Source organism: Beta vulgaris, chromosome 6 (assembly GCF_026745355.1).
Source record: "Beta vulgaris subsp. vulgaris cultivar EL10 chromosome 6, EL10.2, whole genome shotgun sequence".
Classification (NCBI taxonomy): Eukaryota; Viridiplantae; Streptophyta; class Magnoliopsida; order Caryophyllales; family Amaranthaceae; genus Beta; species Beta vulgaris.
In genome coordinates this window covers 7,729,273-7,750,846 of record NC_079207.1, presented here as the reverse complement: position 1 = coordinate 7,750,846, position 21,574 = coordinate 7,729,273, and the positions used below count along the sequence as shown (strand labels likewise).

At 36.0% G+C, this 21,574-nt stretch overlaps 4 protein-coding genes across 7 annotated transcripts; 1 reads left to right on the top strand and 3 right to left on the bottom strand.

Annotated features, from left to right (window-relative positions):
* Positions 1–347: 347 nt before the first annotated feature.
* On the bottom strand, positions 348–2,592 carry LOC104895400 (ABC transporter I family member 10). Its single transcript, XM_010681899.4, has 6 exons — positions 2,413–2,592; positions 2,080–2,257; positions 1,898–1,984; positions 928–1,053; positions 724–846; positions 348–644 (listed from the first exon to the last, which is right to left on the bottom strand). The coding sequence occupies exons 1-6, from the start codon at positions 2,484–2,486 to the stop codon at positions 435–437; spliced, it is 798 nt and encodes a 265-aa protein (XP_010680201.2). The 5' UTR covers positions 2,487–2,592; the 3' UTR covers positions 348–434.
* A 1,230-nt stretch (positions 2,593–3,822) lies between these two features.
* LOC104895398 (hypothetical protein) lies at positions 3,823–5,920 on the top strand. Of its 2 annotated transcripts, XM_010681895.4 has the most exons (6): positions 3,827–4,106; positions 4,559–4,614; positions 4,859–4,924; positions 5,019–5,060; positions 5,528–5,587; positions 5,680–5,920. In XM_010681895.4, the coding sequence occupies exons 1-6, from the start codon at positions 3,902–3,904 to the stop codon at positions 5,707–5,709; spliced, it is 459 nt and encodes a 152-aa protein (XP_010680197.2). In that variant the 5' UTR covers positions 3,827–3,901; the 3' UTR covers positions 5,710–5,920. The 2 variants fall into 2 exon arrangements, with proteins under 2 accessions (XP_048502012.1, XP_010680197.2); XM_048646055.2 differs by lacking the exon at positions 5,019–5,060 and having other exon boundaries at positions 3,823–4,106.
* Positions 5,921–6,024: 104 nt separating this feature from the next.
* Positions 6,025–10,475, bottom strand: LOC104895399 (uncharacterized). Of its 3 annotated transcripts, none has more exons than XM_048646054.2 (4): positions 9,616–10,475; positions 8,908–9,010; positions 7,960–8,171; positions 6,025–7,677 (listed from the first exon to the last, which is right to left on the bottom strand). In XM_048646054.2, exons 1-4 carry the CDS (start codon positions 9,658–9,660, stop codon positions 6,529–6,531), a joined length of 1,509 nt encoding a protein of 502 aa, XP_048502011.1. In that variant the 5' UTR covers positions 9,661–10,475; the 3' UTR covers positions 6,025–6,528. The 3 variants fall into 3 exon arrangements, with proteins under 3 accessions (XP_048502011.1, XP_010680198.2, XP_019105684.2); XM_010681896.4 differs by lacking the exon at positions 9,616–10,475 and adding an exon at positions 9,109–9,573; XM_019250139.3 differs by lacking the exon at positions 9,616–10,475 and adding an exon at positions 8,338–8,377.
* Positions 10,476–12,804: 2,329 nt separating this feature from the next.
* On the bottom strand, positions 12,805–20,505 carry LOC104895397 (mitogen-activated protein kinase kinase kinase 3). Its single transcript, XM_010681893.4, has 11 exons — positions 19,730–20,505; positions 18,460–18,753; positions 16,503–16,590; positions 16,299–16,361; positions 15,892–16,052; positions 15,707–15,782; positions 15,337–15,396; positions 15,060–15,167; positions 14,734–14,970; positions 13,178–13,269; positions 12,805–13,089 (listed from the first exon to the last, which is right to left on the bottom strand). The coding sequence occupies exons 1-11, from the start codon at positions 20,227–20,229 to the stop codon at positions 12,822–12,824; spliced, it is 1,947 nt and encodes a 648-aa protein (XP_010680195.2). The 5' UTR covers positions 20,230–20,505; the 3' UTR covers positions 12,805–12,821.
* Between the last annotated feature and the right edge of the window lie 1,069 nt (positions 20,506–21,574).

Genomic DNA, 21,574 nt, shown 5'->3' with positions numbered 1-21,574 from the left:
ATTTTGTCATACAGGTTGCTGTGTGGTGCTAGAGTGTTCCTTAATATGGATTTTTTTAGGAGGAAGGGAAGCTTTTTTTTGGAATAACAATAATCCTTATGTTCTCAAAAGATTGTAGTGCATGTTTGTAAAAACTAGCAGCAAAGCAGAATAGATCTTCAGCAAATGGTGGCATTTTATACTAGCAAAGCTACAATCACCAAATGTATATTAAGCCATGCACACGGTCATATTTGCATGCATGTACTATAAACAAGTTGCCCGTCGGTTTTGGTTGCATGGTCGCGTTAGAAATTGTAAGCTTTTCTCTAGTAGAGTGGCAAAATAAAAGGTTCAAGAGCAAGAAGTTAAAAGTGGTTCTTCCCCCTAACAGGTTTACAAGAGAAAATAATCAAGTTTTAGCTTGAAACAAAAATTAAACTGGTAATAGATCCTCAGGAATTAATTTTCTCAATGTACAATGCTTGCTGTCTATTGATAAAATCCAAAATCGCCGAAGGATCGCCATTCTTCACCACTCTCCCATCCTCCATATAGATTGCACCATCTGCATATTCAAGTTCTTCCAAGCGATGGGTCACCCACAAAGCAGTTACTTCTCCAGAGCTCGTCAGGGAATTCTTCACTGCTTTGATAACTCCGACCTATCGATTCGAATGAGGATCATCTTCAGTTCATGAAACTAGGTTTTTTTTTATGCAGAAAGTATTTGTAAAACAATACCTGATCACTTTCATCTAGAAATGTTGTGAGCTCATCTAGCAACAGTACTTGGCATGTTTCAGCTAATGCACCTGCAATAGCTACCCTCTGCTTCTGACCACCACTGAGAGTTTGCACTTGCCTCTAGTAAATCATTGAACAACTCATTACTGCTCAATTTTAGGCACCCTTGAAAGCTCAAAGATTATTATGCCAGAAACATACTTCTGAATACTCAGACATGCCCACAGCATCTAACGCTTTTGCAACCTTGGATTTAACTTCTTCGTAGGTCAGATCAAATTTACCAAGGCCAAACGCAACATCAGCTTCGACAGTCGGCATCACTACCTGTCAAAGATAACACCATTGCACAATATAAACATGAAAACTGCACTAGCTTGCTATGGTGTTTTTTATTTCGTTGTATTAAACTTTTGCGGCTCACTGGTTCATAACCAAAAAAGTTGGGCGTACAAATTCCATCAAAGGCTCAGGGGTTCAGCCTTTACGGATTTACACTGCACTACAATACATCAACATCTTCCCAAGCAATCTTTCAAGTATATCTATAGAATTTCAAGGGGATTCTCAGGCCACCCCTTTGGCCACAACCGAATACATTCATCTTAGTTCTCTACAGCTAAATGATACATATGCGAAATAAGATATCCTAGGAATTGTTTTTCCCATGTAGTAGCTTTTTTAGCAAGTGTCCAAAGTTGTTTGGTTGATCATAAGAAGGAAATGGGAACGTTTCACTTACCTAAGACGCTCTATATAAAAAAATTCCTCCTTTTTTTGTGGGAATTAAAACTTCCTAGACGTTTTTGCAAATTTTTCCTTGGTTTTTTTTATACTGACCAAACAACTATTCACTCATTCACTAGCTTTTAAAGAATTCATGTTACTTTTCTCCCTAATGTGTAAGATATATAGTAATCATATAAAACCTAACTTTGGTAGGACTAGGAAAACATATCATAAACTAATAATAATACTATTAAATATTATCTCTAAATAAACACTTCTAGATAGATATGTCTAGATAAACCCTTCTAGATAGTCCGAGTAACACAGGCACACAACTACGACTTGTACACCGTAACATTAATACTATTAACTAACACAGCAACAAAAAAAAGCAAGCATGAGCATAATAAAAATAATTCCTACAGAAGAGCCTATAACTGACCTGATGATCTGGGTTTTGGAAAACAAAACTTTTGGGCTTCTTAACATAAACACTCCCATCAGTTGGTTTCAACAGGCCAGCCAATATCTGCACCAACATATATGAACCCAGAAAACCATAAACAAACCAAGAAAAACCCAGCTACATGAACAAAAATCAACCCAAAGTAACATAAAATTAACCTTGAGAAGGGTAGATTTTCCACACCCATTAGGTCCAAGAAGCATCCATAATTGACCTGAAGGTATCTGAATTGAACAATTCTTAAGTATTGGCAAACTTCCACCTTGTTTGGTTTTAATGGAAAATTTCAAGTTTTGTCCCCAAATTGCGTAGTTTTCTCTTTCAGTACTCAAGTTTCTGTAATTAGGAGAATGTAAAACAAACAACCCATCAAAAATCAGAAGCAGAAGAGAACAAGGAGAACTACTAGTACTAGGTATTGAATATTGATTAGTGCGTACAAAGTGTTCGACGAAATGTCTAGCTGAAAGATTAGCGAGAAAGATGAGAACCTAGTTGTAGACACTGTAGGAGGAAGTGCGGCAGGTGGTGGTGGTGTGGCGCGCAGGAGAATGGGCAAATTCATTTTACACCTTGCCCACTCTACTAATTACTAGCTGTAGGAATAAATAACAAGTTCAAGAATTGTAAGTTTTGTCTTCTTTGAAAAGAATATGAAATCAGTGTTCCATTTGCTAAATACTATATCCGTCTCATAATATAGTGCTTGTTTTCGACCAATGATGTTTTGGTCGAGTGGTTAAGATTGATGTGTTGTAAACGATAAGTCATAGGTTTGAATTCCATTCCATTTCTTTGTACTGCCTTCGAGGCTCATATGAATAAAAAAAAAGATAGAGTGCTTGTTTTCTTTTTGTACAGTGTCCAAGATATACTTTGACCTTTGATATCTTTAATTTTGTATTAATAAAAAAATACGCTAAAAGTTGATAGTATGAAAGTATACATTGAGACGAAACTAATGGATCCAACATGAATATGATTTTTATATATTGATGAGAATATTTGGTCATAGATTTTAAAGTTTAATTTGAAAGAAAGAGAAATAAGCATTATATTATGAAACGAATGAAATACTTTGGTAGTACTTTTTAGAAGTTTTATAGATAATATACTTTTACATGCTAATATTAGGGTAAGGCTACATGGTGCCTTGTTCACCAGAATCACCACTGAACAACGCGTGGAAAGACCAAAAGATCCTTAGTTTAGTAAATTGAGATGACTTGAGCCATCTAATCACATGTGTAAACTATATTTTGTACCTCCAAAGTCTATTTCGCGAAAATGAGTTCTTTTTCATATGAAGAAAAATGTAAAAAGTTGACATGATAGGTTACCATATAACGAAAAAGTGAAAGTGTAATAATTGAATGGAATCGGCTAAAAGAAAGCGTAACAATTTAAAAAAACAGAGGTAGTATATACTTTTCACATACCAATTTTATACATATACATGATTTTACAAAAATAAGACACAAAAATTATTTTTATCAATCTATCAAATTATATTTAAACAAAGACTGGGACAAAAATAAAAGAAGTTCCAATCCAAATATAGCGTATTTTTTTTTGCATAAATGAGTAACTAAAGACAATGACGTAGACATAATCCGATCTCAAGTCTTGAATACCACTCCACACAAGACTTTATCAATCAAATTAGATGACATCCACCTCCAATATATACTACTATAGTGTATGCATAACAGCATAAGCATAAGACTTCTACTCTTATGTTCCAAATCACCGTAATTCATTGAGAAGTTTCTCAAAAAGAAGTGTAAAAATGGACAATATTTAGTCATTTGCCATCATACATAAAGCGCCAATTCAACCAATTTTTGTCTTTAAAATCTGGCCCTTAAAACTCAAACGATTGAAGATAACTAATTTCTCTTTTTCCCATTTCTTATCTAGAATGTACAACCAAAAAAGAGTGGCCTTTTATAGCCTTCAAAACTCTGTTCCTCTCCTCTTATGGCTTTCTCTACAACTCTTCCAAACCCCCAAGCTTTCTCTTGCTTCTCTTCTTTCCCTAAAACCACTAAAAGTATCTCGTTTCGACGTCGAATATGTGTCAAAGCTGAAGCTGATAGTACACAGAAACTCACAGAAACTAAAACTCAAGACAGTTCCAATGACAAACCTCCCCCTAAAAAGCCCCCAAAGCCTGTCTATTCAAGTGGGTGTATTGTATTTTCTTCAATTCTTTTTAGTGCTACTCGAGCGAGTCGATCACAATTTGAGTTGAACTCTAACTCAAGTCGAAATGGGTTCAACTCCAACAAGTTGATCACCAATTGAGTTGAACTAAAATAAACTCAATATGGGTTCAACTCGAGCTCGATTTGAGGCTTATGAGCTTTCAAAAGTATCTGACTCGCGAGTTGGCTCAACTCATTAATAATATATTAGTATCTGACTCGCGAGTTGGCTCAACTCATTAATAATATATTAGGTCATGAAGCCCTTTACTATCACATAAAAATATTGGCCTAGTAAGGATTCATGGCCTAATATATTGTAAACTGTCTACAAAACAGATTTCATATTTCTTTTTGTTCATGTTTGGAACAACTTCTTATAAAATATGGTTAATTAGCTGACTTAATTCCTTCTTATTGATTTGGGCAGTGAAAAAAGGCCAGATTGTAAGGGTGGAGAAGGAGAAGTACCTTAATAGCATCAATGTGAGTATTTTTTCCTCAACAAACTTCATTTTGATATGTTAATTATAAAAAAATTGTTTTCTGGCTTATAATTTCATTGTATTATGAAGTATATTTATTCAAAAACATTGAACTTAAGATTATATGAGAATCCTTTTTTAAAAGACCATTTCTCTAACAGATTGTAAGGATTTCAATGATCTTCGTTTCGAGTTTTATATGCAACCGATGAATGAAAACATGTTTGTGTTTTGTGAATGATCAGTATCTATCAGTTGGACATCCACCATACTACAAAGGGCTGGATTACATTTACGAGGACCGTGGAGAGGTAAAGCTTTAGAGTACTTGAACTTAATCCTAGGAACAGATGAAGTTTGTAATGCAGAATATTCTCTTATATAGCAACTTTATTTGTAACACAGATCCTGGATATACGCTTTTTTGAGACAGGGGAATATGCACTTGTAAGTAACTTAAACTTTCTTGATATTATTATGATGAAGAGAAAAACTCTATTGAGCCACATTCTCTTGTGGATCAACCAAACTGGCGTACAGGATTTGGCTCCTTTGAGAATGTGGAGAAGGAATGATGGAATCCCGAATCCCTACTCCAACAAACCCTTAGGCGGGTTTGATCCCATGATGTCTTGAACTTTTGATGAACATCACTTACTACTAGGCCAAGTACTACTTATTATTAAGCATACTATGAAGACACTCCCAAAACGTCACCCCTAAACATAAGTATAAGTCACCTCGGTTTCACAATAAGTTAACTGTTAGACTATCTAATCAAGAACTTGTCTGCTTTAATTTGTGCATACTTGGATGATTCGCGTCAAGTGAAATGGCAAGGTACAATGTATGCTGGGATTTGGGAATTTTAGGAATGTTCAAATTGTTAAAACTCGGATTTTGTGAACTTGCAGGTTTCTTGGGTTGGAATACCAACATCACCAGCTTGGCTTCCTACAGATATGCTTATAAAGGTATTTACCCTATCTTGGCTATGTACATGAATTCTGTAAATCATACAAGTATTTCAAGTTTTCATCTTCTGATGAATTATGTATATGTGCAGTCTGACAAACTTGATTACGAGAGGATGTGATACAGATATTCAAGAACCATCACAACAGTTACTTTCTTGAGGAGAAGAGTTCATTTACCAATCAGCGACAGTTAAATTTTGAAAAATGTAATATATGACCCAATAAAAAGGCTATAAATTTCAAGTTAAAGAGTGAATTTCATAAACTATAGTCTGTACCTGCTTTGTGATATCAGTCTCATAAAGAAAAGCTAAATGGAGTACTTGTTCACCGAGTAAATTTACCAAAATTCCCCCTCCTCACATATTCAGCGGAGAACTGTTTTCCGTATAGCCTAACAGCTAACTCCAAAGAAAAGTTGGTACCTGAACCAGTTGCAGAGGAATAAGAGGATGAGATATGAGTCCACAGATTACATCTCAATCAATTTAGTATTTTCTAATATCAAAAGAGACTCAACCTTCTCTTTCTTAGTCTCATACTCTCATTTTCTCATAAAGGAATAATAATAATAACATCCAATACAATAAATACAACATCCAATACACATCTATACTTGATGATTTCAAATTGTTACTCCTATTTTTCACATTACTCAGCCACATGACACCCTCCATCTCAGCACTCACATGGCGCTATATGATACATCATTTCACTTTTGGTAAACTTGTGCCGCATACAGGGTAAAACTAGTTCTTATCCAGAAAATGAAAGAATACTCTGTGCTATAATTAAGTTCTTAAAAAATTTGTACTATACCCCTAATTACCAATTCTAAAGTTATAAACCCTTTCTGTTCTTGGGCAAATGACAAATCTTTACAGGAACAGGGTATAGGAAGAATTAGTCCTCATTCTTCAATTGTGATGGAATATTAACTAAATCTCGAACTGTCTTTTGGCACGTTTTCTGGAATTCATAAGTTTGACCAGGGAAGGAAGAGGTCGAGGCACAGGTACATGCATAGACCTATACAGCCTCTGCAAGTTGTCACTGAACCCATTCGATCCAACATAAGAATTGGGAACAGATTTACAAACTACTGCATCCCTTCTTAACATGTCAGATTCAAGATCAGCATCTTCCACGACTACTTTGTTCTCATTGGGCCTGTCAATTATATTTTGCATATCATCAGAAGATAGTACGTTCTGTTTTACCTCCTCTGTGGCCACATCGATACAAGAATCTTCTGCACGCGTACTTTTAATTTCTTCAGCCAAGATGCAAGTTTCATAACCAAGTCTTGCTCGTCCAAATAAGGTTATTGGTGGCTTCTTACTCGGAAGAGGCAAACTCAAGAGCTGATCCTGGTTAATCAATGCCTTTGGTACTTGCAGCTCAAGTTCTTCAGAAGCCGCAGTATTAGTTGTTACCGCAGCAGAAGAGAACCCATCAGTACTTTTTAACAATACATCTGCTTTTAAAGAAGCTTTAACAGTAATATCGAGAACCTTCCAGAAACGATCATCAGAAGCTCGATTGTTAAAGCAGTGTTTCTTAACATACTCCAGCTCCATAGCTCGACACTCAGGAGTTGTTGAAACAACCCATTTAGGAGATAGAAGTTCCATAGCCCACTCCAATTCTTGTCTGGAGGAATGCATAGAGTAGCAAACATGCCAGACACCAAATTGATCCTTCACTGGAATGTTTGATCTTTCTAAAATTTTCCTTTCCATGACTGTAAGCTCAGTTTCTTCACGTGCATACCATTGTGCTGAAGGTCGTATTATGAGAGGTTCGGGCTGCATATTCTCACGGGCCTCTGCAATTTTCTTTTTTGCTTTTTCATACAATTTGGGAAAACCTTCAAACAAGTGGAAACGAGAAGAAGGATCCTCGGAAATGATTTGTGGAGCTATAAGTCCCAAAGCTTGGTAAAAGTCTGGGTGCTTGGCTTTATCAACATATATCTTGGACCCAAATGTTTGAAAAACTTTAACAAGTACCTCTTCCTGGCCAAGCATATTACAAGTAAGGTATACAGTCGGGACATCAGGATGTTTCCATATGCAATTAATAACCTGTTTCATTGCATGAACGCCGACATGTTAAAGATACTAAACAATCATATATTGAAATCAAGTGCTAAGAGATATTCATATCTGAAAACAGATGAAAGGAAAAAACACTTCGAACTCATCCAGACATACACTTCATGCACAAACATATATAGGCTCTGAAGTTTGAACACACCCCATGGGATGGTCCCACACCCCCCCGACCAACACAAAGAAGGGCAAATACATCGAATCAGCCTGCTTCAATGAATAAGCTATTGATGGACAACAATTTTACAAAAATACCTGCTGAAGAGCAGATTGCTTGCTCGGGATGTCCATAAGACTTTTGCCAAATGTACAGTCTAGGAAAACAAAATCAAGTTGAGAACTGGGCTCCTTCCCTTTTCTCGCAATATACTTCTCTGGTAAGTTCTGCAGACATTCGGGAGTGAGTCTGCAGTCTCCAGTATGAAGAATATTGCCAAATAAACCTTCAAACAAAAACATCACAGCCCCTGGAGTTCAAAATTCCACATCAACAAGTACAAACTGTCAATAAAGCTTCCCGGATTGTATTCAGATAATGTAAACATATTGAAGTAATTGAACTATAGTAAGAAGAACAGGCATTAAACACGGAAGCTCAAAAAGACAAAAACTATAGAAAGTGGAAGCTTTTACCACAAACCACCAGGCATGGTCACCACGAGTAAACCTTTTGCTGAAAACACATGATCATGGACAGTTACAGTTTGAAGATCCAAAAATAATTATAGCAACCACATAATAAACATGATTGTCATTTTCACCTCTCATCGAAAAAACATCAAGCAGCTTGACTTTATGTCAATCAGAACGTATAATTACTCCAATCAAACTCAAGCAAAAGACAATACCAAGTAACTCAGTTTGCAAACATCAATAGCTGTTCTAGCTGAAGTCCATTGGCAAAACAACACTGAACACATCAATAAAATTGCAAGTTCTAACAAACTCAGGTCACAATCAATCAATAATATAAAACAAACTAACCACAATCAGAAAGATATGGTTAAAACAAACCAAATTGACACTTTACCAAAACTGCACGATCATTAGAATCACTACAAATTCATCAACATAAGTCCAAAATTATTTTCTTCTTTCATTCCTAGTTACATCAAGAATCAATATCACAAACTCATTGAATATTTAAATTCACCATATAAAAGATCAACAAAAACCTAACAAAAAGGACAAAATCATATATACCAGGGCAATGATTGGCATCAAATGCAGTAACAGTGAAAGCCCCATCTGGATCATCAACAATTATCGACTGTCCGACCTCAATTTCAACAAACGACTCATCTAGCTGCAAAAAAAAAGGAAAAAAAAAAATCAAAAATTCAAAAATTACCGCCAAAATATAATACAATGAACAAATTGAAAAAATACAATTACTGGGAAAACCTGAGGAAAGTAGCAGAGAATTAGGGATTTGGTGAGAAGAGTAGAGTAAATTGGGAATGAAAAATAAGAAGTGATGTTAGAACAGTGATCTTTATGAGCATGAGTGAGAAAATGGTGGCGTTTAAATTTGGAATTGGGGGTCCATGTATCTACTGAGAATGGTAATCCTCTTGGCATTTCGATCGGCATCTTCTTCTTCCTTTGTTTTCTGGAATTGAGGAGTTCTGATGAAACCCTAGAAATGGCGGAAATTGAGAGAGAGAAAAAGAGGCTTTGGGAGGAAACTGAGGAACTGAATTGGGAAAATTGGAAAGGGAATAAGGAGGGAAACCTTCAAACATGCGTTTAAACAAATTAAATTTTGGAAGAATTTTGCTTAATGTGGCGGTTATAATTTGATTTCATTATTTTTCGAATTTTTCACCATATACCTCTAACTAATTTCCATCATATCACATAAATTATATAGTGAAAGTATTGGGTCAGACCGTCTGACCAAATACTTACTGTCAGACGGGCTGACCCAAATGAAAAAAACGTGGCTTTCTTCATGCCTGCAGCGGCATTTTCGCCATCAATCTCTTCTCTTACTCTCTCCCTCCTTCTCTTTTCTCTCTTTACAAACTCCGTGTTCTCAACCTGTTATTCAAGTCGGCAATACATCTCACGGGAAAAGATCGGAATCTCTTGATAAGCTGGGTAGACATAGGCAGGATGATGAGTTAGAGATAGATCTTTTAAAGATATTATCACAACAAAAACCTGATCCACGACCAGCCAATAATGGATTAAGATCCCCATCTTCGGTCCATAATTATCCTGCTGAAAACATTCATGTAAGATCCATGAGCAAGAAGCAAGAGGATGTGACAGATGGATTGAAGAATTTCTCAGCAAACTTCAGACTAGCAGAAATGTCGTGATGTTGAAGAAGTGTATGTGATGAAGCTGATTGTGATGTTGAAGATGAAGCCCACTAATTTTCTTCATTCTTTTCCTATTTTCCATTTTCAGTTAGACTTTGTTTTGTTTCAGTTGGACTTTGTTTTCTTTCAGTTGGACTTTCTTTTCTTTCAGTTGGACCAACTGAAAGAAATAATGGGCCAACTGAAAGAAATAATGGACTAACTGAAACAAAATGAAGACTACCTGAAGAAAAATGTAGACTACCTGAAAAAGAATAAAGACCAACTGAAACCCAAGTAAGTCTAACTGAAGCACAAAAACCCACTGAAAAACAAAGAAGACTAACTGAAAATAAAATGAAGACTACCTGAAAAAAAATTGGAACCACCTGAAAAAAAATGAAGACTACCTGAAAAAAAATTGGAACCACCTGAAAGTCGTCCGACCAAGATTATGGTCGGACGAGTCCGACACAATACGTTCTCAATTATATATCCCATGACTTTTCAAAACTCACACATATTTCATATTTTCTTTGGTTCACTATCTATCTTTAGGGTCGGATCTCTCCAACTTATTTTCAGTTCAATTCCTGATTTTTTTATTATCATTACTATTAGTTATAATTTAATTCAGTTGTAATCAGTTTAGTTCAATTCAGTTGTTTTATGCCCAAAATATTTGGCCCTTAATGACTAACGATTGATTACATTTTTATTATTAACCCCTAATTTTGTTACTAAACCTTGATTAAACTTTATCTGACCCATTTACCTTAATAAATCATCATTGGAATACCACATGTGGCCAAGAGAAAAGCGAAAAGGGTTATAAAGTAAGAGATAGAGGAGAATATTTATAGTACACCTGGGTGTACCATGCTCATGGTACACCCAAGACTATTTACTCCAAATGCGAAAAATGAACGAATGAGCAAAATGAACAAATGAGCAAATAAACAAACATTTCTACTCATTTAAGAAATGAACACACACTTTTATTACAAAATGAGCAAAATGAGCAAATGAGTAAATAAGCAAAATGCCCATATGAGCAAATTTGGTGTCAAATGAGCACTTGAAGTTCTAATTTATTACAAAAATATCCCTGGGTGTACCATGCTCATGATACACCCGGGTGTACCATGAGTGAACTCGAGATAGAGGGGTGATAAGTGATTTTTTAATTATGGTCAATTAAAGTTGATTCAAATAGAGGTCAATTAGAATTTAGTAATGGAATTGGGGGTCCATGACTAAAAAAGTTAATGATCCTTGGACTTTAAGAGCATATGGTGTATTTAAGATAAAGTAGAGAGAGTATATTGTAAATTTTCAAAAGTTTGGGGGTATAGAGTGAAAAAGAAATTACTAAGGGGTATATCTTGAAAAATTCATTTTTTTACTAATCTTATATGCATGTATTGCGCCGATACGTGTATTGATGTATAGAAAACACAATTTGTAAAAAAAAAAAAGTAGCATTAAAAATTTATATCATCACTAAAATAACGATATTTTTTTAAAATAATTTAGATATTACATACATAGGGTATTTCAATCATTCCAGGAAAACACTAAAGTCCTTAAGTGTTTCTTTATAGAATAGAGATACGAGAAAATTGAATCTTGATTACCAATTATCTTCATTAGGTCAATATTTCGATTTTTTGGTGAACTTTAAATCGTTTTAAGGTAGAGGTATATCTTCTAAACACATGGTCAACCAATTAAAAATAACATCTGATGCAAAAATATTGGCTCTTTGATCTATCTTGATAAAAATAATAATAAAAAAAAAAAACAAGAGCCCAAAGTAATCTAAGTTGACAACTGTTTTGAGAAAATACCATCAAAGTTGAACTGTGCATGCTCAATCCAGTGGATGTTGGAAATTATATAATCATCATGCTCTTTGATCAAGTACATCTCAACTTGTCAAAAAAAAAATCCAGTGGATGTGCTCAATCCAAAGTTGAAAATACCACCAAAATACATCCTACCCACAGTTTTGCCCAATCTTACACACACTCTGGGTTGTTGTGGGTTGTGGTCGAGACGTACTTTGGTTGAGAAGCACAACCCTCAATTTTTTACCCATCTACGATAGGCGAGTAGCTGTTAAAAACTCGAACATCAAGATCGTAGAAAGTTTAACTCAAGTTTAATGCTAGATTGTAGTAATGATCTTTTGTCAGATTTCAGCAAGTTTTTTTGGTCTTGAATAACACAGGAATGCAATGCATGGTGTAACAAGAACAAATCAATGTGGACATAATCATTCAAGATGGCTTGTGAGATAACAGGAACCTATAGAATTTTGATGATAACCTCTGAAACATCACTACACTTATCACAGACATAGATATCTCTCCCGCACAAACTATTGGAAGGTAATTTCCCTGTTTTAGCTTTCGTCCTAGTTTCTCAGCTAATAAACACACATCTTTTCCAGAGATAAGAGAGAGAGCACAACTTCTATATACAACAATACAACACCGAAGAAATTTACAGCGTGATGAAAACCCGTCTGTCTTGGCTCAATTAATTTGCGTGATCCAGCCGCAGCAGTAGATCATACCATTTTTGCAGCTTAAGCCAGCAAAAGGATCTTGTTGCTCAGCTTTACAAGTTAATAAACAAAACAGTTGTAGAGTGATAGCCTTCCAACTTTCAGCGCAGTGGCAATCTGGTGAAGAAAAATGCAGCAAACCTCACTTCCTTTTTTTTTTACTGAGCAACTTCCATCATATATATACATAATACATGGGTGAGAATGAAATAATTAATATCTTCTGGCCTGGACATTCAAATAAGCCGCATATGATTGGACCCACTTGGTGTTGTTTGGGTCTTAAATGTGCTCTCAATCCATGGATCAAGTGTGAAGCCTGCAGTTGTACGTCCTCTTGTAGGAGATATCGAGTGATCATTTATATTGTAGCTGCTTTGCCCTGGCCAAGCATAAGATGGGTGAGGCGGTGAAAGAAGACAGCTCTTGGAGGCAGGCACCAGTCTATGTAATGGACTTGATGAGGGTGAAACCGGTAGCGACATGATTGATCTTGGATTATCCCTAAACCCAGAATTGTCAGATTTGAAACAACAAAAACATCAAATTTCTTAATACATTCCTGCCAAAAATTATGGAAGCGAAAAAATACCTTGCTTCAAAGATTGCAACCCCTGGCCTTTTGATATTATCCGTGTCATAGGAGCTAATACTCTTTCTACGTGGATGTATTTCCAAGGGTTGCTGCAAATAATGTACCACAGTCCCCAAGTTAAATTCTCAAACTAATCAAAGCAAAACTTATACTCTCTTGTTTGTAGAATCAGTTCAATTAATACAAGTATACAGCTAAACCCAATTTGAAAGAATCACTTTGAAGTCAGCAAAAAAAGAAAATTCCCCGGAATATTAGTAGGTAACCTTAAGGGCCATTCAAACAACTGACATTATAGCCACACAGATCTTGTTAAAATTTTACGGCCCTTTTGGTGGGCTATACTGATTGGCCGTGATGGCAATGGCAATGGAGTCGTATGTAATTTGCAAGGAAAATTCCCAACTGATGACCGCGTCAATGGAGTCTAACCTCCAACATGAAGTAATTTTCTTCACAAATTTTCATTCCCTCTAGAGGTAGCACATCTAAAGTGGTCATGGATGGTAATGCAAGTTTATGAAGAAAAACACATGCTTGTGATGGATTCTCATTACCATGGACATTGACATGAGTATTTTTTCTTACAAAAGTTGACTAAAATTCACACCATTAACGCCATTTATAGCGCCTAATAAACAAGAAGTTAAAGTAATTCAGCTGATATTTATATGACACTATAAGTAATTCAATTAATCTTCACCTACCTGTATTGGAAGTTAACCCTTTTGAAAGATTTTAAGCCCACTATATACAATATGAACTCTTTCTTACATTCTTCAAAACATAAACGAACATATTACTCCTGCAAGACCCCTTCGCCCCAGCATAACAATTTTCAACTTTATCACATCATACCAGTAAGGAAAATGTACCCAAAAAAATCATATTGACAACAGCCATTACATGGTGAATCTTCTGAGAAGAGAATGGCAGGGTCATAACTAGCCATAAGGCACCATAACAAAAGCGTGTAAAAAGCAATTGTCTTGAACTTGGTCCTAAACAATTTGAAATTAGAAATATCTAGAAATTGAGAAATGTAAAATAAATGACACTGGATATTGAAAGTTTGCAATCAATGACGCTTACATGCATATTTTTTGTAAAATGAAACAATCCCATTTTTAAACCCACCATAAAGAAGGTAACAACTTTCCCAAGAATCAAGATAATAATGCAATAATTTCCCACTTTCTTAAACAAACCTTTAATGCCACTGATATTACTAGGTACTTCCTTCAAATAGTTTCCAACTTTCCAATTACTTGATCTAAAGCAAAACCTTTTTTTGCAATATATAGATTATGATTTATGAGGTTATTAGCTGCAAGTAAGCAAATATACAGAAAACAAGATATACTACATACTCCTATGTTATTTTCCCGCATTTCATAGAAAATCACTAGAAATTTAGGACACAAGTTTCCATACACAAGGAAAATTTTGCTCCAATCCTGTAAAAACAAGTTTGTTTGCAAATTCTTTTGAGATAATAACTTAGAATTGAGAGTAAACAAAGAATCAGAGTGGAGGCATCTAGGAGATCTTACTGGCTTGCGTCTTCCATCAAATGAAAATGCAGATGCTTCATTTGTAGCATTAGCATTGAGGGCCCTTCCTACAGATTGGTCTCTAACAAAAGGATGATCCAGCAACTGTGAAGCTAAGGGGCGATCAGCTGGATCACGCTGAAGGCAAAGATACAAGAAACTCTTAGCATCACTTGATAGGAAATCAGGAATTTCTGGAATATCTTTGCTGTTTCCAATTTTGAATATTGCTGCCACCTGCAAAGCAAACATGATAAAAGATCTGGCTTCTGCATCTCTACTTTGATTTTGACTGGGAAGATTCTCAATCAACATATATTTCATACCCCTTCGTATTGGCTCCAAGGTGGTTTTGCCATTGCCATTTCAAGAATAGTACATCCCAAACTCCAAATATCAACTGCAAGGCTATACCCACTCTTATTCATCACTACCTGTGAGCATACTAAAATGTAAGCAAGAATTCTGTTGAACAAGGAGAAAAAGAATAAGAGATTGCAAGCAGCTACCTATCCCTCTAAAAGTTGCAGAAAAGAGTGAAAGGGGACTACAGGGAAAAGAAGCAGGGAGGAAAAGGGGTGGAGGGAAGGGGAGGAAATTTACCTCAGGGGCCATCCAGTAAGGACTTCCTTTAAACGAAAGAACCGAATGACAAGACGACATCTGCATCAGACAATTCAAACACAGTGAGAAGTAGAAGGGAATAAAAGAAACTTATAGCTGATATCTAGGAGCCTACAAGCTTGAGAAAAGGAAGCACAATGAAATAAAAAACTTTTCATTTAGATATTAGGCAAGAGGGCCATGTTGGAGATTATAATGCTTTTGCAGTGGAAGTACTCATTGAGTCATTGTTTATTACATTTCTTGCCAGAAAGATCATGAAGCCAATGCAGCAATTCCGTTATATACATCAAATCAATTATCATACCAGTGCTCACAGATCTTAAAAGCATAGAAGGGCAACACTTACATGTTTCGCCATGCCAAAATCGGCAAGTTTGATTTCACCAGTAGGATCGACCAATATGTTTGCTCCTTTGATATCCCTATCAGCCGTTTTGAAACATGATGTCAACAATGAAATCTCTAGGTGCTTTGAAAAGTAGAAATTCCCAACAAACACTATGCAGAAGAGGCTATTCACACTTCACGTACCTATGCACTGTGGTTCTACTATGCAAGTAAGCAAGGCCACAGAGTATCTGTCTGGTGTAGTTCTGGATAACAGGTTCCTTGAAGGGGCCATATTCTTGAAGTAATTTGTGAATAGACCCACCGGAGATATATTCCAAATAAACAGACAATGTGTCTCCAGCCTGGAAAGGGAAGAAATTAATTTGCTGACTGCTACTGACTACAAGAGTTATACATGCTACAATTCTCTTAGCAATATTTTTCACAGTTGGGCTCCCAAAAACACGAGGAACGAAGTAGCTCTCAGATATAAAGACAGATTGAGCACAGTATCAAATAAATATTAAATAAGATACAAGACCGAGCAAAAAGAACAGGATAACGGATTGCATTATACAGTTTCAATAATGAGACGAGTTGGGCCATACCAGCTCACTGCCGTAGTATCTAACAACGTTTGGATGTGAAAGCTGACTTAACAAATTAATTTCCTGTAAAAGCAAAAGTAAAGGTAAGCCAAAACTTGCTTGATATCAAATACTCAAGTTCATAGGCAAGTAAAGGAAAAAAAAAAGATGAGAAAATAATATAAAGGCTACGAGAGTTAGCTGGAGAGTATGTAAATGAAAGACCTGGTTGAGTTGCTTCAGAGATTCTCTTGAATTCTGATCATCTGAAACAATTCTCACTTCTTTTATCGCACACATATGTCCACCCTCACTGCCAAGGTTGGACAAGATTAAGGCATAAGATAAAAAGTGCTCAAAGAATGTATAGATTTGAGCGAGAGATAACAAACATGTTAGTACTACAAGGGGACCAACAATATGCCAATAAATAACAAAGTAGTGTTTAGTAGAAAACAAAACCACAAATATCAAAACTAAGAAAGAATCATGGAAAAACTAATATGTAGGAGACCAAGTGAGAACAAAATAAAACGTCAAGCCACCAATTACAATAGGGTGGAAGCATGGAGGAAATTTCTGAAAATACTCTAGCAACCTAAACCACCTCTGCGTTCAAGTGCATCGTGCAATTATAAACTTTGAACAATTTTCAATTTTAGGGCAGGGAGCTTGGTGCACTGGCCCAAGAACATAGATTATTTATTCCAACTACTCGACAAGGTAAAACTTTCATGTACAAGAAACACTTTGAGTAGAAGAGAAAGTTCCACAAAGAGTCACCTACATAAGGAAGCACAATACCCATTCTTACAGAAAATACATATTGTTTTCGAGGCAGAGCATAAAGACACTAAAAGAACATCTAAACTTCGAGAAACAGTCTTGCCTAGCAGCAGATTGTGTAATAAATAGAACTTGAGATCCTAAGTTTTTCATGTAAAGAGCACGCAAAGACACATACAAACCCTCGAAAGGAACTCTCATCATATCTCAATTACACAACCTTGTGGAGTAAACCTACACCAAACAAGGCAATAATAGGAAGACATGAGACACCAAGAATGGGAACTACGGCAGAAGCAACAAATACTACTATATCCTATTTATATTCTTATTTGTATATATACTAAGAAAGTAATAATTTAAATAGTTCAGAAATGACCTAAATCACAATTTCAGTACATTGTAACAATATGTGTGCTATAGGGTAAAAAGCACTCTCGAGACAAGAACAAGTAATAGTACAACATTACACACAGGTTAACCAACCTTCCATTGCCATTTAAAGATAGAATAGCTACTAATAGATAACCAATGTTATTAATGTAAGAAGAAAGCCAAAGTAGAACCAAATCTTTCACAGTATGGTAAGTGAGGTTCAAATGTTCCAGACGCCCTGTCAAGAAATTTTTCCGAATAAGTTCGGACAGGTTTTAGTTTGGACAGTTCCCATCCTGTGTTTCTGTGGACATCATATTTTAATTAAACCAAGCTCCCAAATTGAACATCCTTGAAAGTTGAAACTACAAGATGATTACAGTTATGCTAGCTCTTAAGACATTCGGAAGCTTCTCACTAGAAGAGACAACAGCCAAATTCAACAACAATCACAAAGGACGTGGGTCCTTCTGAACAAGCCCCTTGCCTGCATTGATCAACAGCCTTAATGCATATAAACTCTTTCACTTCACTTTGCATGAAGATGGAAAGTTTTAATTGTACTCCCAACAACTTTAGGGGACGAGAAAAGGTTAGTGCAAAATAGGATAGATTGTCCAAGACATACTTGAAAACCTAGGTGCACAATGATTCACCCAACAATGATCAACTTTGAACAGCACTACCCTAGCCACGTGATGGCTATAGAGTTGCCATCCCTTGTTATACTGAGACCAACTTAGGTAGAAGAGCCAATACAAAGACCTAGGTCCTTCACTACTGAGAACACAAGGAATTAGAAACGAGCAACCTGATCCGAAAAGAAGACTCGTCAAGACCTTGCACCAAAACTATAATAGGCAAATAGATTTCAATCGTCTAATCAGGAATTAATAGCATAATTCTAAGCAAAACCTATAGAATATCCTCCTATCTATCCTACAAATAAATTAATTCCGGATTCATGTGTCTCAAATGCAGAGTCCAAAATGGTCCCTGCATGGAGAAGATTTGTATATACCTGTTAAATCCAAGGTAAACATGCCCAAAGGTTCCCCTCCCAAGAAGCCTTCCTTTCTTCCATTTTGATAGAGAGTTTTGAGTGCTCTCAGTGAAAAAACCAGCTCTTCCATTGGCCAAGGAGGACGGACTAGTAGGAGAACTAGGCGGCAAGGGTAAACGATGGGCTTGACTCCTCCCTTCTTCTTGTCTTCCTGTTGGAGATTCTGTGTTCAATCCGGCCAACCGTGGATGAATAGGTGATGTAGCAGCTGTAGCTCCTCTTGATCCAGGACCGGGACTCCTCGCCCTTCCACTGTTTAATGCATCATTATGTATCAAAAATCACAATTCTAACAACTTAATGTTTTAATAAGCAGTGAAACAATTCAAATTATAGAAAGTGTTCACACATTATGCTCCATAACTGAAGGCTGCAAACTATAAAGAACTATGACAGCATTATAAAACCACCGTTTCAGTAATCAAATTGCATCCAACAATACAAGGAATTTGATAAGAAGATAACTAAAACCACAAAGCAGAAACACAACGTCACCAGAAACTAAATGAACTACAGGACTGATATATGATACTCTCAGTCATATTATTGAGAAAGACAAAGGAAATGGCAGATTCAATTTCCACAATTCAGATGGATTACTGCCTAAGCACAATAATCCACTCTACATTCATAATCACCAGAGTGAAACTAGCAACTCCTGGGCCGCGTTTTAACTAAACCTAAAATGTAAATATCTACCCCCAACTTTACAATAATCCACTCTACATTCATAATCACCAGAGTGAAACTAGCAACTCCGGGGCCGCGTTTTAATTAAACCTAAAATGTAAATATCTACCCCCAACTTCTTATTTCTATCAGTACCTGATGAAATCATCTATATGAAGCAATCACTCCATAATAGCAGGAAATGGTACTAAAGTCACTTCTATTCTTCTAACATCACCATGTTATTATTTTCTATGAACAAATTTATCCATAAAAAGATGTAAAAGCAACCTAATTCACTCTCACTCCTCTTCAAACCACAAACTAAAAAAGAGCAAGAAAACACAGCTCACACACATCAAGGATCACACTCAAAAAAGCACAACTACAACTATAGTCTACAATCCCAAATATTCATACTTTACCACACAAATCTCAATCAAATCACAAATCCTCTCACAGATCAAACAACAACATCAATCACAACAACAAAAAACCCTAACTTTGAAAACCCTAAAAATCCCAAAACAAACAAAACTAACCATCTTTAAACACAAACCTGAAAACCCCAGATTGGGGTTGATCAAGAGGAAATGAATGATCATCAGAATTCGAACCAGAAGAGCTAACACTTGAAATGGATGCCGACCCAGAAGCTATCAATCCACCACCATTTCCATGATCACCAACAACAACAGCTGCAGCTGCTGCAACTGCAACAACCCCAGAATTAGATGGTCTTGGAAGAGGATGACCCATAACTCTTTTATCACCACCATCTGATTCAATCCCAGATGAACCACCTCCAGAACTTCCAAATTCCCTACAATTATTATGATTATAATAATTATTATTATTACTATTGTTATTATTATTTCCCCTTAAATGAGGGGATAAAATCCCACGACTTGACTCCTCATAACTTCTGGGTGATTTCTTATTATCAGAATTTGTGGGTGATATTGTTGTTGTTTTTGTTGTTGATTCACAAAATAAGGTTTTTTGCTGATGATTATCTTCTTTGCTCTTGTTAGACTTACGACCCCACCAAGCAGGCATGTTATTGAAGAAGAAAGAACAAAAACCCAGAAAAGAAAATAAGAGAAAGAGTCTAACTTTGAAGATTAGATTGATAAACAAAAAAAAAAAAAAATGATGTTAGTGGGTATTTTGAGATAGAATTAGAGGAATTTGGGGAAAGTTCAGAGGTGGGTGATTAGCGTGGATTATATGTGCGAAGAAGGAAGAAGGAAGAAGAGGGAAAGGAGACAAAAGAGAAAAGAAAAGAAAGGAAAAGAAATGTGTGTGTGTGTGTAAGAGAAGAGAGAGAGAGTGGGGTGGTTGTATGATCTTTGTATTTTATGTATCAATATGATAGAAAACTTTATATTATTATCATCATCGTCCTCGTCAATCATCATTGATCATACATCATAGATCGTAATAGGTAAAGGAATTTGGAACTTTATTGGGTTATTACTTCCATATTTAACTTTGTAGCAGCCTTGCCATTGTCAAGAAACTCATTTATCTTCAAACATTTTTACTATATTAATCATTTGACTAGTTGTGGTTGTGCGACGTCTAGATAGTGTATACGCTTGTATGACATAGGCCATGTTTGGTAAATGACTTTTTCATTGGCTTTTGGCTTTTGGCTTTTCAATTTGGTCAAATAGCCAAAAAAAGTGTTTGGTTATTGACTTTTTGGTTGGCTGAAAAGCTGGCTTTTAAGCCAAAATGAAAAAGTTGTCTGGAGCAGCTTTTTGGATTGGTTTTTGGCTTGTTGGCCCACAAACTCTCTAATAAACAGCCAACAACCACACTTAATTTTGCCAAACACTTTTGCAAACAGCTGGCTTAAACAGTCAACTTAAAAAGCCAATACATACAGCCAATGCTCCCAGCCAGTCAAACAAGCCAACTAAACCAGCCAAAAGCCAACAGCCGATTGCCAAACAACCCCATAGAGTATGGTGCGTATATGTATATGGCTATTAAGTCAAATGAAGACATGTATATGGCTAACAAGCTAAATGAATGTGTGTACATCTGTGTTGGCACATGTTCATCAGTATGTATTGAATTGGTGTTTGTGTTCATAATTTAGTCTTTCATGTTTATTGTATGTATGATTCTCATCCTACGGATGTGTGTATATCATATATGTACTAGTTTGGGGGTGGTTGTGGGTCGTATATGAATTGGGTCGTAACAGATCTATGTATCCTCTGAGTAAGGCTCGTGTTTGGTTGGTTTCGGGTCATGTGTTTGGTTGAATGGGTCAGTTACTAGTCCTACAAAATCCGCAATAAGAGAGAGGTTTTTCGCAAGTAATAATCATGTTAGATCATAAAAGTAATGTGGTCACATTATTTGTCGGTTACTATCAAGTCATGTTCGG